The sequence below is a fragment of the Hyperoodon ampullatus genome, assembly GCF_949752795.1.
Source record: "Hyperoodon ampullatus genome assembly, chromosome: 3".
NCBI lineage: Eukaryota > Metazoa > Chordata > Mammalia > Artiodactyla > Ziphiidae > Hyperoodon > Hyperoodon ampullatus.
The window spans coordinates 168,689,504-168,706,170 of NC_136916.1; the positions used below are offsets into that span (position 1 = coordinate 168,689,504).

The following is a 16,667-nucleotide window of genomic DNA, read 5'->3' on the forward strand; positions in this document are numbered from 1 at the left end:
GTAGAGTGGGGATTATGGCATGTATGTTGCACAGTTGCTGTGAGATCAGAGATGACTAATTCTCATTCCACTAGCTGATCAGGACGCCTCTGGGATAAGATGACATTTGAACAATGAAGGAATAAGCCATGTGGATAGCCACGTGCATTTCTCCAGGCAAAGGGAATGCCAAGTGCAAAGGCGCCGAGGTAGGAGCAAGCCTGGCCGGTTGGCAGAACAGCAAGAAGGCCAGGGTAGCTGGAGCAGCATGAGCACAGGGAGCAAACAAGGTGATGAGTGAGAGAGGTCACAGGGACAGGTCACAGAGGGGGCTTGTGGGCCACGGGAAAGCCTTCAGCTTCTATGGTGCATGAGATGGGAGCCATTACAGGGTTCTGAGCACAGGAATATCATGATCAAACATGGCATAACAAGATTATGCCGGTTGCTGTGCTGAGAATGGACTAAAAGAAGCCAGGGCAAGAAGCTATTAATATAACTCAGGTAAGAGATGATGACAGCCTAGGTCAAGGTGGAAGCCTTGGAAATGGTAAGAAGTCAGGTTCTGGCTATACTGTATTCTTGAGACTAGATTCAAATGGATCTGGTAATTGAAAGAGACACATCAAGAATAACTCTACCAAACATTTATTGGGCACCCAGGCCCTCCAGGTACAGCTGCACAGGTTGTATACTGCACAACGCCCATGTACCTAGTGCTCTCTGAGGTGGTGTACTAGTAAGCAGCCCTGTGAGAGTTTCATCTGTGCCAGGCCCTGTGAAAAGCATTAGATACCATGTGTGGCTCCTGTGCCCTTGGCAGTGTGGCTTTCTGTTGAATGTACTACAGTCTCACCTGTCAGAACTGTGGGCTGTACCTGCCGGGACTGTGAGTATGTCCTTCCAGGGACATGGGATGGGGATAGCCACACTGTCGGGCAACAGGACGTGGGGGCGGGATGCCTGAAGCTGGTTTCCTCACCCTCCTGCTCTCGCCCACCTGCAGAAGCCATTGTGGAGTCTGCCTTGTACAAATGTGTCCTGAAGCCCCTGAAGGAAGCCATCAACTCATGCCTGCATGAGATCCACAGCAAGGACGGCTCGCTGCAGCAGCTTAAGGAGAACCAGCTGGTGATCCTAGCCACCACGACCACCGAGCTGGGCGTGACCACTAGCGTGCCGGAGGTGCCCATCATGGAGAAGATCCTGCAGAAGTTCGCCAGCATGCACAAGGCCTACTCGCCCGAGAAGAAGATCTCCACCCTGCTCAAGACCTGTAAGCTCATCTACGACTCCATGGCCCTCGGCAACCCAGGTAGGTGGGCAGCCAGGAGGGACCCGGGCTGGGGGCGCTCTCCGGATCCCTGGAGCAGCGATATCGTATGAGGCTGTGACCCCTTCCCCTCAACAACCCCAGAGCCCTTGGAAAGCACTGGAGAAGCCTTCCCGGAATCAGAAGCCTGTTGGGGCAGGAGTAGCCACGGTGGGTTCCCTGGGGACCGGGAGCAGAACCATGGTTGGCTGCCACACTGGAAGCAGCCAAGGAAGCCAGCCCATACTGTGCCTTTGTGTGAATTAGGAAAAGGTGGTGCTACGTGTGTTTCCTAGGGCTGCCGTAACAAAGTTCCACAAACTGGTGACAACAGAAATGTACTGTCTCACAGTTCTGGAGGCACGTACTGTGCCTTTTTGTGAATTAGGAAAAGGTGGTGCTACGTGTGTTTCCTAGGGCTGCCGTAGCGAAGTTCCACAAACTGGTGACAACAGAAATGTACTGTCTCACAGTTCTGGAGGCTGGCAGTTTGAGATCAAGGTGTCCACAGAGTCCTACTCCCTCTAAAGGCTGTAAGGAAGGAGGTGTTCCAGGCCTCTCTTCTGGCTTCTGAGAGTTCCTTGGCTTGTGGCAGCATCACTCCAGTCTTTGCATGGTGTGCTCTCTGTGTACGTGTCTGTGTCCAAACTTCCCCTTTTGATAAGGATGTCAGTCATATTGGATTAGGGGCCCACCCTACAACAGTATGACCTCATCTTAGCCCATTATATCGGCAAAGACCTAATGTCCCAATAAGGTCACATTTCGAGGTACTGAGGGCTAGGACTTCAACATATGAATTTTGGAAGGACACAATTCAACCCATAATGGCCACATAAATCAGTTACAGAAGTCAGTGGGGCAATTACGCTGATCTGGTCAGGTGTGCCTGAGCTTGGCTGGGCTGACTCGAGGGTCTGTGGTCAGAGGGGGTCTTTGGGAGGCTGGCTGGGCTAGGATGGCCTTGCTTATGTGTTGGGTGGTTGATTGGCTATTGACTGGTCTGGGATGGGGGTGACTGGGCCACGTGTTTCTCATTCTCCAGCGGGTTAGCCCAAGCTTGTACCCATGGCGGTAGTTGGGGTCCAAGCGGGCACATACAGCCTGCAAGGCCTCTCGGTGTGACTTGAACTGGCCCAACGCCAGCCGGACACATTCCACTGGCTCGTTTAGTCACAAGACTAGCCCAGATTTAAGGGGTGAGGAACCAGGCTTCCCTTCTTGATGAGAAGAGCTGCAAAGGCACCTAGCAAGGGGTGCAGATGTAGGCAAGGGCATCGTTGGGACCATTTGTCATCAGTTGACCCCAGCGCTCCTCCAGGCAGACAAGCACAGGCATCACTGCACCGTGGCGCACACCTTACTGAACAGAGTGCTGGCTGGATGTCATCCCCTCACTACCCCTTCAGCGGGATGTCTCTGTGCAGTAAGCAACCTGCGTAACTGTACATGACAGCCGTGGTAATGGAGAGTGGAGGGATTGTTAACTTCTGTAGCCATACAGACTTAGGTTCAAGTTCCTGATCTGTCACTTACTACCTGTGTGACCTTGAGTGATTTACTTAACCCCATAAGACCCAGTTTGCTCATCTGAGGAAGCTGTTTTACAAAGAGGCAAAACTAAGACCCCTAATGGTTTAGAAGCCACGCTTGGCCACTTGTATGAATATTGGAAACAGCATATGTAAAATGTCAACCTCAATGCATGGTGCCTAGCAGGCTCGACCAGTGGTGGCTGTTCTTTTGTTTTTTGGGGTTTTTTTTACATCTTTATTGGAGTATAATTGCTTTACAATGGTGTGTTAGTCTCTGCTTTATAACAAAGTGAATCAGTTATACATATACATACGTTCCCATATCTCTTCCCTCTTGCGTCTCCCTCCCACCCTCCCTATCCCACCCCTCCAGGCGGTCACAAAGCACCGAGCTGATCTCCCTGTGTTATGGAGCTGCTTCCCACTAGCTATCTACCTTACGTTTGGTAGTGTATATATGTCCATGCCACTCTCTCACTTTGTCACAGCTTACCCTTCCCCCTCCCCATATCCTCAAGTCCGTGCTCTAGTAGGTCTGTGTCTTTATTCCTGTCTTACCCCTAGGTTATTCATGACATTTTTTTCCTTAAATTTCATATATATGTGTTAGCATACAGTGGTGGCTGTTTTAGGGGAGGGAGTCTCCATCTGCCTTGGAGAAGGGCAGGCCGGTGTGGCCACAGGCCAACAGAAGACATTTGTTAGCGTGTGACTGGCGGATGGTACAAGGTCCCCTCACCCTAGAAAAACTTCCTCACAGGCCTGGAACAGGGCAGTTCCAGGTTGGAGTCACTCTTTTGGATTAAACTGACTTGGGTCCAACAGTCAATTGTGAGAATGAATACTGTTCCCCGTAAGTAGATGCCACCCTGAGTTACAGCTGCACATTAACCCTTTATCATAATATTGGAAATGTGATTGGAAGAGAGAGGGTTGTAGCAGTGGAGACGGGATGCTGAAGTGGAGGGTTTTCTTCATGGAGTGGAAGTCAGACCTCGAGATGGGGTGTCCCATGCGGTGTAGAGTCCAGAGAACAGGCCAGCGTGTGAGCTCCACAGCTGAGAAACCGCCTCAGAAATCTCCAAGGAAGTAAGGTGGGGGTCAGCAAGCAGCCTGCACCCCCCAGAGCTCTCAGAGGTGGACCTGCTCTGCCCCAGGGATGTGGAACCCGGGAAGCTGTCCAGGAGCCCACAGCAGCGATGTGAGGCTGGAGGTTAAGTCCCCATTGTGGTGTGGCAGAGGGCTGGCCAGGAACCTTCTCAGAGCGAGGCAGCCCCAGATCAGCAGCGGGGGAGGGAGGCAGGCTCAGGGGGTGTCCTGCGTGGTGTGTAGAGGGGCCAACTGGATCAAGGCAGGAAAAGAGACGAAACCCCGTAGGACCCTTTGCTGGGAGTAGCCTCAGCGAGAACAGACAGGCGGGCCTGGGACCTTGGAGGAGTGTGCAAGAGAGAGATCCAGGTTTCCTTCCCAGCTATGTGATTGTGTCCAGGTTACTTCGGTGCTCTGAGCCTCAGTTTCGCCTGTGTTAGGTCAGCACAGCTACACCCACGTTACGGGGCTGTTGTGACACTGAGATGGGTCTGCAGTTTGCATCCAGCCCAGTGGCTGGCACTTAACAAGGACAGTTACCTTCCCCTTCTGAACGTCTCATTTGGGCAGCCATTCTCCCTGCCTTGAGGGGGCTCGGGGCAAAGTCAGGGCCCAGGGCTCTACAGACCCTGAGCCGTTATCAGGGAGGCAGCTTTGGGCCTGAAATGGGCAGTTGCATCCTCAGCGAGGCCCCGTTTTCTCAGAAGCCTTGAGCTTCCTGCAGTTCTTTTAAACACTCAGTGTCCTGGCAGTGAGTTCAAACACTGTGAGTTTTGCTGACAGTGAATTTACTTACTAGAAACTTACCAACCAGCAGGGAATGGGGGAGGGAACGGCTAAATCTGAGGCAAAAGAAAGACAGAGGCACTGCCGGAGCTCAGCCCGTGAAAGACCGAACAGAACAAGGACGCTCAGAGTTTCCTTGTCCTTGGCTGGCAGGGGCAGGGAGACAGGAACCTCTGCTGATTCAGAAGGCAGCTCCAGGCAGGGAGACTCTGAGCCCAGAAATTCAGGACGGGATCAAGCCTCCGTGTGAAGATTCCCCACCAGGAACAGACCCACCAGGAACAGATGGGTTTCTTGGCAAGAGCCAGACAGTGGGTTCCCCTCCCACTGCTGAGTGAACCCAGTGGCTCCCAATCTTACCTGTGCCCCGAGCAGGCCTGGGCTGCCCCACTCGGAACCTCAGGCTCTTCCCCTGAGAGGAAGCAGTTCTGCCAAGAAGAGCAGGGATTTGAGGGTTCATTCAAGGACGTGGGTGTGAACCCAGCTTCAGTGCTGCAGCCTTAGACTTGAATCTCATGGGGCCTCCGCTTGTGTGTAAAATGGGGATGATAAGACCTGCCTTGCAGGTTGCCATGCGGGGTAGAGGTTGGGGGGAGCACATAGAAAACACCTGGGCTGCGTGGCCCCAAGGAGGTACTAATCTTCCAGAGCCTCTGGTTTCTAGCCCCGTTCAGAAAGAGGCTGGGAACACCTCTCTCGGGGCTGTGGCAAGGCTCAGATGCGAACAGATATGTGGGTGAGTGTCCAGTAGATGTGGAGATGCAGGAATGGCTGCTCCAAATGTGGAGGATGCAGCCACACAGTGGTTTCCAAGCTGGGTTCCAGGAGGCACCCCAGGGGCCACCAGAGGGACATAGGACTGGGCTTGACCCCAGACAACCCTGCTTGTCCCTGTTTTACACACAGGGTTCCACCTGGGATTTTGTTTGAAATAACCAGCTCTGCTGCTAAATTTTTTGGCTTTTTGAGAAAACCTTTCATTTGGAAAACACTTCAGACTTCAAAAACTTCAAGAGTAGGAATAGTACATTAAAATAGGAACATCCACTTAACCCCTTGTGGATTGTTAATATCTTACGTCATTTGCTTTATCATTTATACTCTCTCCATGCATATGTAATTTTTTCCTGAATCATATAAGGGCAAGTTACATACATCTTGGCCCTTTACCCCTAAATACTTCTGAGAATAGGGATATTCCCTCACATAACCACATTAAAGTTGTCTGCTTTGTAAATTTACATCAATAAAATATTTTTCTCCACTGCACTGCCTGTATTCCAAGTGGTCGCTGATCTAACAAGGCTCTTATTAACATTTCCTCCTCCAGTTCAGGGTCCAAAACAAGGTCAGGTATCGAATTTAGTTGCCTCCTTTCATCTGGAACGTTACAGCCTTTCTTTGTCTTTTATGGCATTGGCATCTTTAAGGAATCCAGGTTTCTCTCCCTGCCCCCTCCCCATCTTTTCTTTGTCACGAAAGTTCCTCATTTTGTGTTTGTCAGATGTTTCCGCATGATTAGAGTGAGGTTAGGCATTTTCAGCCAGATCCGGACTGACTCTTAAATTCTCTTCTGACTTTGACATGCAGTGACCTTAGGACCAGGTCTTCTGCTCACAGCCTCCGCCCACCCGGCCCCGCTCCCCTCCCGCACCCTCACCCCCCAGACGCTTCCAGCGCTTTGCTACTCTGAGTGTGGTCCCCAGCCACGCCGCCCCCCCGTGGAAGCCCTGGGAGGCATGGGCGACCCCGTGGAGGGCACAGCGCCAGCTTGGCTGCCACCGGCCTCCACCACTGACCCACTCTACGCAGAAAACTGCCCTTTCCCCCACCCGCCCTGCCCCAGCCCCTCAAGTCCAGGAAAGAAGCTCCACCGGCTCGTCTCTCCCATTGCACGATGCTGGCAATAGTAACTGGTATCCACACGGCCTGGCTGCTGGCGAGACCAGCTGGGACAGTGGGAAAGGCAGAACTTAGAGACACAAAGCCTGAGGTAACGGCCAGGCTGTCTTTTCCAGAAAGGTAGTTGCTGTTAATGCCCATGATACAGATGGGCCAGGATTCAAAGCTAGGATATCCTTACTCCAGAGCCTGTGCTTCCATCACTGTACCAAGCAGCCAACCTGGGAATGGATCCCAAAGTTCCCAAACCCTGATCAAGTGCTTCCTCCACTATAGCAGGTTTAGGGGCCCGTGTCAGGTAGGGTGGGGAGTTCACGGAGACAATGGCTTTGGATAGACCTGGCCCTCTGTCCTGCAGCCAGGAGCAGACTGGATGAGCAGACTGCATGAGGCTAAGTGAGAGCAGTTAGAACTTCTAGAATCATCTGTCCCGTTACTTTGACAAACAAGCTATTCCCACCTCTTCGGTGTCTAAGACCCAGCATTCAGGGCTGGCCCCGCTGATGGGGAGAAATAGCTTCAAGCCCAAGAACTCCTCCATAAGATAGGAGCTGGGGGAAGGAAAGAAGAATGCAGTGCACACAAATGAGGGACTCTTTCTTAAAAGAATAAAGAGCAGGCAACATCCGGGAGGGCAGTGAAGGCCAGCGAGCTGCTTTCTTCTCTTCCTTCGGGAGTCTGTGTAGCTGGCTCAGGCAGGGCAGAGGCGGGGGTTGGGAGACCCCAGGTGCAGGGATCGATAGGCCTATGACATTGACTGAGGGTAGACAGGACAGAGAGGGAGGTCTGTCTGTTGGTTTCTAAAAATCGATGTTAAAAAATCTAAACTGGGGCTTCCCTGGTGGCGCAGTGCTTGGGAGTCCGCCTGCCGATGAAGGGGACGCGGGTTCGTACCCCGGTCCAGGAGGATCCCACATGCCGCGGACCAGCTAGGGCCGTGAGCCATGGCCGCTGAGCCTGCGCGTCTGGAGCCTGTGCTCTGCAACGGGAGAGGCCACAACAGTGAGAGGCCTGCGTACCGCAAAAAAAAAAAAAAAAAAAAAAAAAAATCTAAACTGATTTCTGATGACAAAAGTCACTAATGTTTATTGTAGAAAAAGATGATTAGTATTGTGGTAGACTTCTATCTGGTCTCTTTGAAATAGATACAGATAGGTAGGTAAATACATAATTAGTTAAGGAAATACTTTCTGCTATAACAGATAAACCCTGCAATCTCTAACTCAGTACAAATTTATTTCTCACGCATGGAAGTCCAACTGGATGGAGGAGGGCTGGGGAGTGGGGAGTGGGTGCTGCTCCGTATAGCCATCCCGGGATCCAGGCTGAGGGAGGCTTTCTAAGTCCCCCTGGGCATCGACATGCAGGTGACAGAGAGAGACAGACAGAGAACATATGTGCTAGGCCTGGAAACAAAGCATAACCTTGTTTTTATGCCCACAACAGAAATGGGGTTCAGGACCTCTAAGATGTCATGTTCTGAGGATTAGAAGCCACGTTACCCTCCTGTCTTGTGTAATAACCATCTGTAACATTTCTCACAGTCCAATAACCCAGAAGGCACCATGTTAATCACTTTCTATCTGTCTTGTCACTGAAACATCACAACCACCCCCACGAGGTGTGGGCACTGTTGTTATCCCCATTTTACAGCCAAGGAAACTGAGTCTCGGCAAGGTGAAGCAGTAAGCTCAGGGTCACACCTGAGCAGGTGAGTGGTGGCCCTGGGACTTGGATCCAGGTCCTGTGCTGGACTGCTGTGTTCTCGTGCCTCTCCAGGGTGCCCTGGGGTCAGAGATGACCTCAGGGAGGCCAGGCCCAATCACAGTGACTTCATGCATTTTCCAGCCAGGCTGGGACTCTTGGCTTCTGGTCTCTGCACCCACAGCCTATGTGGCTGACTGGCTTGTGGGCTGAGCTCTCCGAAGAGGAACCCAGGGAGCTGGAGTGCTTTCCTCAGGGATCCAGTGTTGCTCAAAGCAGAACTGAGACTTAAGCAGCATCTGCAAAAAGCACAAACAACCCAACAGGGTCGCTTTGGGAAGCTCAGTGGGAGAGAGGCTGGCTTCTGGTCTCACGTCAGTCACAGACTACAGGGAACCTCCCTCCCTCGGGCTCCAGCTCTTTCATCCGTGCAGCTGGGAGTTCAAACTAGACCAGTGGTTTTTTTGGGTTTTTTTTTTTTTGCGGTACACAGGCCTCTCACCGCTGTGGCCTCTCCATTGCGGAGCACAGGCTCTGGACGCGCAGGCTCAGCGGCCATGGCTCACGGGCCCAGCCACTCTGCGGCATGTGGGATCTTCCCAGATCGGGGCACGAACCCGTGTCCCCTGCATCGGCAGGCGGACTCTCAATCACTGCGCCACCAGGGAAGCCCAGACCAGTGGTTTTCCAACTGGTCCCAGAGAACTCTCGAGGGACTCGAGGGACGGGGGACATCTTGCAAGGGGAACTGGGGAGGAGGGGAAACAGCAAACCAGCCCTGCTGTCCGACTCTGATCAACCAGAGCAGCCAAGTTCCATATAAGATACCCCTTAACGAAAGGATTCCACTGCAAAAGTAAATTTAAAACCTCCTGTTCTAGAGGCTTTCTACTTCCTGCCATCCTGTGTTTTTATCAGATAAGTTCATTCATTCAACAGTTCAACAAACATTTATTGACAGTATGGATGTTAACAGGAAAACCCAGCCCCTGTTTTTAGGATGGTCACAGTTCAAGTGGAAAAACAGAGCATTCAACAGGTGACAACCATGCAGTGAGATAAATGATATTCATTCATTCATTTAGCAAGTATATTTATTTATTTATTTATTTATTAGATGTTGGGGGTAGGAGTTTATTAATTAATTTATTTATTTTTGCTGTGTTGGGTCTTCGTTTCTGTGCAAGGGCTTTCTCTAGTTGTGGCAAGTGGGGGCCACTCTTCATCGCGGTGCGTGGGCCTCTCACTGTCGCGGCCTCTCTTGTTGCGGAGCACAGGCTCCAGACGCGCAGGCTCAGTAGTTGTGGCTCACGGGCCTAGTTGCTCTGCGGCATGTGGGATCCTCCCAGACCAGGGCTTGAACCCGTGTCCCCTGCATTAGCAGGCAGATTCTCAACCACTGCACCACCACGGAAGCCCTATTTAGCAAGTATATTTATTAAACGCCTACTACTGTTGAGGCATCGGATATAAACAGTGAGCACGATAAAGTCCCTGCCCTCATAAAGCTTTCATTACGTGGGGAGAGACAGCTAATAAACAAGGAAACAGAAATACAAAATATATCACCAGATGCTGAAACAGGCCACTAGAATGAATAAAACAGGCTAAGCGGTCTGGGGAGTGTGAAGGAGTTTGCTGTTCTGGGTTGGGAAGTCAGGGGAGGCCTCTCTGAGTTAACATGGATTTGTTTTTCCATTCTTCAATGACAAGCCCAGGGAAACCCATTATAAGGGCACTGAACCTAGCTGGTGGGGAGTGGGGGTCTTGGGTTAAAACTCCCTGGAGGAAGGAAGTGGCTTCAGGTGGGAATCGTGGCAGAGGGTTAGGGCCAAAGCAGATCACAGTCGTGAGCTGTGTGCTGCCCCAGGATGGTTGCACCAGCCACACCCACTTTCAGTAAGAGCCCAGCCAACACATTCCAAGGGGCAGTTATGACAAGATGATAGATTCTTTCCTCTAGATCGGGGTCTGCAGGCCAACTGTGGCCTGCCACCTGATTTCGTAAATAAATTTTTATTGAAACAGCCACGTTCATTCATTTACACGGTGTCTCTGGCTGCTTTTGTACAATGGCTGAGTCGAAGAGTTGGGACGGAGACCATGTGGCCCATGAAACTAAAAATATTTACTATCCAGCCCTTTACGGAAAAAAATTGCCAGCTCCTCTTTTAGAAAATGCTTCCTAGAAGACAAAACTTTATTTTTAATCCAGCCACTTGTTCGACACTCACAAGGGCTCTCAGTAACAGACTGAGTTTTGTTATTACCTCTGGTTTGCAGATAAGAAAAGTGAGGCTCAGAGGTAGTGGCCCCAGATCACACAGCTGGTTAAGTGGCCGAGTCGGGGGTCTCCTAATCCAGTGTCCTCACGGTTTGTGTGACCCAGGTGTGCACGCTTTAGCTCATTTTTATCAGAGCTCTTCTCCAAAATCCCCCAGCTTATGAAACACGCATAAGGCCCCCAGCCAGCTCTTTAAAATGTAATCGGCTCCCCCAACATCTACAGATGGAAAACAGATGTGACTTTGGCAAAAAGAAAGCAGGAATCAGCAGGAAATGCAGGCTGCAGCCCAGCAAGCCTTTCAGAGGTACAGCCTGATGGATGCGATCTCTGATCCACGCAAGACAGATGTTTCGACCACAGGTGAATTATTTTGTAGCTGTGCCCCAGCCTCCCAGTGCTGCTGCCTGAGGCCCCACTGTGTGCAGGGCTGAACCCCGAGCCCTAAGCCTTGGGCTCCAGGCTTCAGGGAAGGAGAATGCAGCCCTAATTATCCCTAGGATATCGGGTGGGAACCAGTGCATTTAAATGATGCTTAAAGCTAATGTTTGTCCACAAATAGCTCTCAGGTCAGAGATCCTGTGTGGGCATTTCTCACCACATCAGGGAAGAGAGACCCAGATTCTGCTGACCAGCTGTGGGGCCTGGAGCAAATTTCTCCCATCCCTGAGCCTCAGTTTCCTCACAGTGAGGTTGGACTTGATGAATCCAAGGCCACTGGTGTGCTAAGTCAGCGATGATACAAACCATCTCATGGGAGACAGCCGTCTGCATCTCTTCCCTGCTCCATGTTCATGTTGGTAGCTTGAAGTCGGCCACTGTGGAAAGATTTACGCCATGCAAATTGGCAAATGCTGCAAATCAGAGCTTTTTTTTTTCCTTTGGAGAGCCGGTTGTTAAGGATTCCCGTCACACCACTGTCTAAGGCCCATAATGGATCCTAGCTTCCTTGATCATGGCCCCAACCATGGGCAAGACAGAGTGGTGCCTGGTGGGAGCACATGTGGGTCCAGTTCAGCTCACTGTCAGTGTCCTACATCCCAAGCCCGGTGCTGGAGACTGGGAAGGCAGTGATGAGGCAGAGGCTCAGAGAGGTTAAGTGACTTGCCCAAGCTCACACAGCCTCCAACCCTGCCTTCAGGGAGTCCACAATCCAAGGAAAAGGGCAGGCTCTGAAACAGTCAAGGGTATGGGCACTAGAGCAGGAACCATCCACCTGTGCTTGAGGATGTGGGAGGGCCAGGAGAAATTAGTAAGGGAAGGTAGGGAGGGCAGTCCAGGCAGAGGGAAACCGTGTGTGCAAAGGCACGGAGGAGTGAAAATGCCCGAGGAGTTCAACCGAGATTCAGCACGGGGGGGGGGGGGGGTGTCCCATGGGAGTGTGATGGTGGCAGAATGCCATTCTGAGTTGCAAGTTGTCGTTCTGAGTTCCCCCTAATGGGGGAAGGGCTCCTGGAGTCTGTGTAGAGGCCCATCCGAGTCAGCGCCAGGCCCCGGGCTCTGAGCTCTTGCTGGGAGCTCAGCATTCGTTCATTCACTCACCCAGCACCACCTCTGCCGTGTGTGCTCTGTGTACTGGGGAGACGGAGAGGAAGTGCTCACCGGTAGCTGGAAGGACAGACCTGGGGTCGAAGGAGTCCCCTGCGGTGCGCTAGCTGAACGCCGTGTCATGGAACCAAGGAGATGGGCCCCAAAGCCCTTCCTGAGAATCAGCCGAGATTCTCAAGAGGGGCTTGGGGAGAAGAAGAAAAGGGCAAAGCACTTTCCATCCCCACCGCGCACAGAGCCGCAGTCCAGAGGGCTTCCTTCCCCATCTCTCTAAGTCCTCAGACCTTGGGCTGGAGCTGGACCGTCCTTCTGGCTGGACGTCACTGTCCCTTCAAGCAGGGTTTCTCACCTTAGCACTCTAGACATGTGGGGACTGAGTAATTCATCTTTACGGAGGGCTGTCCTGTGCACTGTAGGATGTTTAGCAGCATCCCTGGCCTCTATGCCAGTAGCAAAAGCAACTCCAGACATTGAAAAATGGCCTCTGAAGGGCAAAATCACCCTGGTTGAGAACTACTGCTCAAAAGCCAATGAACTTGCCTGATTGTATTTTGGGGTGAGCTCTTAATACAATACCAAGAAAGAATTGGTATTCTTGGAGGCGGAGTAAAAATTCAATCAGCTCTTAACCAATGCATGAGTTATAGGTGAATTCCAGAAGGCACAGAACTGTTTCACATCCATGCTGCCGGACATGCCTTGTTCCCTAATTCATAAATCAAACAAGAAAAGAATCTTCCACGTGCCAGAATTCTAATGATTAAATTAGCAACATGGAAGACAACTGCAGGCACAAAATAATCTTTCCCCAGGAACTCTAGTCATGTCTCAGGCTCATAAAGGTTTATGGAAGATGTTCTCCAAAACTGACTAATTCTGTGCACAGAGGCACAAGAACCTTGAAAGAAATGATCAGAGAGCTCAGAACACAGAGCTGGAATAAGAGGGACGACATTCTTCCTTAGTGGGCATTTCCGTGGAGGCGGTATAGGAGCACTCCACTGTACATCATTTCCTAGAATTCTCACCAAAACCCCACTGGATGTCATGCTGTCTGTGTTGGTTCACATGTGTCTAGAAATGCAGGCTCAGAGTGGTTAGAACACTTAGCCCACAGTCTTATAGCTGGTAAGGAGTCCGGGTCTGACTCTGCTTTTCAGTGCTGTGTGTTACCAACCCCATCAGCCGATTCATTTTACAGGTGGAAAAACTGAGGCCGCCTGAGAAAGCAGAACAGAGATGTCAATAATAGCTCACTTTTCCATTGCGCTCCATGGGTACCGAATCACTTTCATATTCTTTTTCTCATTTCATTCTCTCAAAAAACGTGAAAGGCCATCAGGGCATCTTTTAGGCCCATCTCCACCCACTTCCTTCCCCAAGGTATCTATTACTGTCAAGAGGCTCCGAGCCCCGGGGAATATCTCCCACAAAAGCAGCCGTGATAAGTTAGTCCTTTCAGAGGTATTTACGTTTTAGAAGAAACCCTAGGGAAAGGGCACTGCTTTACCCAAAAGAATGAAGGTTGGAGGGGAAACTTTAGGCCTGGTAGCATCTGGTCGAGGAAGAGCTTCACTTTTGCAAGTGGAGAGATGTGTGGTTCCCAAAAGACGTCAGTGTTAGACAAACATCTGCTTCTGTGTGCTCCCATGAATAAGTGTGCCGTGAACTTGACTGAAGGTGTTTCAGAGGAAGAGCTGGGAAAGGGGAAGGGGCTGGGTCTCGCCCACGCAGCAGAGGGCACTTCTCTCGGTTCCTTCTTCCTAAACCCAGACTGTGTCTCAGGCCTCCCGACCAGGCTGATCCCAGGGTCGCCCCCTGTCATGAGAGTCAGGAGAAAACAGGAAGGTTCCTCTTCCAGGGGTGACCACCCCCCACCCAGCAAACCACCGTCCCCTTGCCCTGGGCAGGGAGCGGCTCACAGGGAGAGCCTCACACTCACCACCTTCTGCCTCCTTCCTCTCCCAGGGAAGTCCTACGGGGCAGACGACTTCCTCCCGGTGCTCATGTACGTGCTGGCCCGCAGCAATCTCACGGAGATGCTTCTCAACGTGGAGTACATGATGGAGCTCATGGACCCTGCCCTGCAGCTGGGGGAGGGTGAGTCACCACCCCAGGCCCATCTCCGGAACCCTGGGGCCCATCGCCCACTGCTGACCCAGCCACACCAAAGGCTGGCTGGAGGGCCCAACAAGCACCTCCTGGATGCCAGACTCCACTAAGCCCTGGGACGCAGCCCCTGTCCTGGGGGACTCACAGACTAGCAGGGGAGCTGGGCCAGTAAAGAGACCTTGGCACCTATGCTAGACAAGGGAAGCCCAGAGAGTACCAGAGCACGTTACTCAGGCTGTGCAATCAGGGAAGGCTTCCTGGAGGAGGTGATGCCTGAGCTGAGCATTGAAGGATAAACAGGGGCCAGTCAGATAAAGAAGGGGGAGAGGCAGTCTTCACAGAGGGAACAGCAGTTGCTGGCAGTGTACAGGATAAGGGGACAATGGTCAGCTCTTAGACAGGGGTGGCCCTGGGGACCCAGCCCCCTGCTCATCCAGATCTGGGCCAGATACCCGTCAGTGGGAGGAGGGTAATGCTGTGGTGTGGGCAAGAGGCCATGCACTCTCCTGTAGGATGATGGCAGGGGTGTAATTTGTCCCACCCTCACCTTCCCTTCTCTTTCCTCCTTCCTACCACTTCGCCCCATACACTTAGCCTCGGCCACCCCTCCACCAAGAACCCCTGAGGTGCAGCCAGCCCAGATAGCAGTTCTGAGGGAGCCCCAGGCTCCCTCTGAGACACTACCCCCAAAAGGGTGAAGAGACTCTTAGGCCCCCAGTGGCCCCTTTGGGCTTCGTGGTTCTTGAGATAAGCTGGCCCTCTTTGCATCTGTTTGCATTTTTTAGACTGTGTCGGTCTCTGGGGAGGACCGTATGACGTGACTGGTTCTGTGAGTTCTTGGAAGCTCAGGGGAGCGTGTAAAGCTGTGCAGGACTGGCCCGCCCCCGTGGATTGTTGTAGGGTCAGAGAGAGTGTCAGGGAAACAGCCCTTTGGCGGGTGGAAGGATGGAGCGAGGCTGTGGGGCTCAGCACTGGCCGGCTCTCTGGTAGCGGTCAGCCCTGCCCTGGCCGCTGTGGCTCCTGTTCCATCCACAAGCCTGCCTCCTTGCTGCCAGACGGGACTCCAGGCCAGGCACAGTGGCGAACAGGGACAGGACAGGGACATCCTTGGCCCAACTACCCTCTCCTTATGGACCTGAAGCCCCCCACCCCAATCCTGCCATAACCTCCTGCGATCCTGCTTCCTGTTCCCGAAATCCACAGGGGGTTCGGGTGGGAAAGCTGAGGTCCTGCAGGCAGGAGAGCTAGTCTGTTTGGGGCTACATTAAGTATTTTTTAAAATTGAAGTATGGTTGATTTACAAGATTGTGTTAGTTTCAGGTGTACAGCAAAGTGATTCAGTTATATATATGTTTTTCAGATTATTTTCCATTATAGGTTATTACAAGACATTGAATATAGTTCCCTGTGCTACACAGTAAATCCTTGTTGCTTATCTATTTTATGTATAGGACTACATTAAGTATTTTTGAGGCAAGCCAAGTACAAATGAATACATAAAGATCTTAAACATTTCACACTTTCTGACCCAAAGCTGCCTGAATACCCTGCAGTCTGCCCCTTTTAGACTTAAGGGTCAGAGCCCCCGCCCCACCTCTGGACCTGTGGGGAAATTTCTAAGGGATCTATGGGGTGTTTCCTGGAAGAAAAGATGGCGGGGCAGAGCCTCGCATGCCACCACGTACCGCCCGTCCCAGCAGACCCTGCCCAGGGCAGCTCTGAGGACCATGCTGCACACACCAGGAGGTGGGCTGTGTGGCATGGGTGCCTCTCTCTTCCTATGCCCATAGCCAGGGTGGGAGGTCCCAGCAGCCAGGACAGCCCAGCCTCACAGGTGTTGGACTCTGACAAAAGGATGACTTGGGGGTCTCCAGCATGGGCAGGAGCTTCCACCCAAGTCTGCCAGCTGGTAGACCTCCATCTAGACATATCTGGGCCCAAGAGCAGGAGGACAGGGCGCCAGGCGGGCAGTGTTCCTGAGTTTCCCCAGCTTCACCCTCCTGTCTTTGCTGGGTGGTGGCCCACAGGGTGCTCCGTCACCAAAGCCTCTGAGGTGCAGTGAAAAGAGGGGCTTGCCTGGGAGGCGACGAGGGGGGTGTGGGGGGGAGAAGCAGCGCCCCTGCTGGCCAGTCCCCGCCCGTGGTGTTCTGCAGTCAGACATGCCCAGGACAAGGGCAGGCCCCTGGGGAGTCCCTGCTCTTAAGAACTTGTTCCTCCATCCTAAAAGGAGAACTAACACAGGGTGTAGAAGAAAGAGCAGTTTGGAGGCTGGATTTGGTCCCAGTTCTGCCTCTGATCGGCTGGAGACCTTGGGCAAGTTACTTAACCTCTCTGGCTTGGAAAAGGGAAGGCATTGAGCTAGATTTGGGGTTTTCAGACCATCTGAGCACCTTCTACAGAGGCAGCTGGGGGGAGG

General features: G+C 52.2%; 1 protein-coding gene across 2 annotated transcripts in view; it reads left to right on the plus strand.

The window, feature by feature from the left end:
- RIN3 (Ras and Rab interactor 3) overlaps positions 1 to 16,667 on the plus strand; it is a gene marked incomplete at its 5' end in the record, with an annotated part of 114,127 nt that overhangs the window by 90,436 nt on the left and 7,024 nt on the right. For both annotated transcript variants that reach the window (XM_079699329.1, XM_079699330.1), the window contains 2 exons: positions 986 to 1,294; positions 14,108 to 14,239. In XM_079699329.1, the coding sequence (XP_079555455.1) occupies positions 986 to 1,294; positions 14,108 to 14,239 (441 nt within the window). The remainder of the gene's footprint in view (positions 1 to 985; positions 1,295 to 14,107; positions 14,240 to 16,667) is intronic.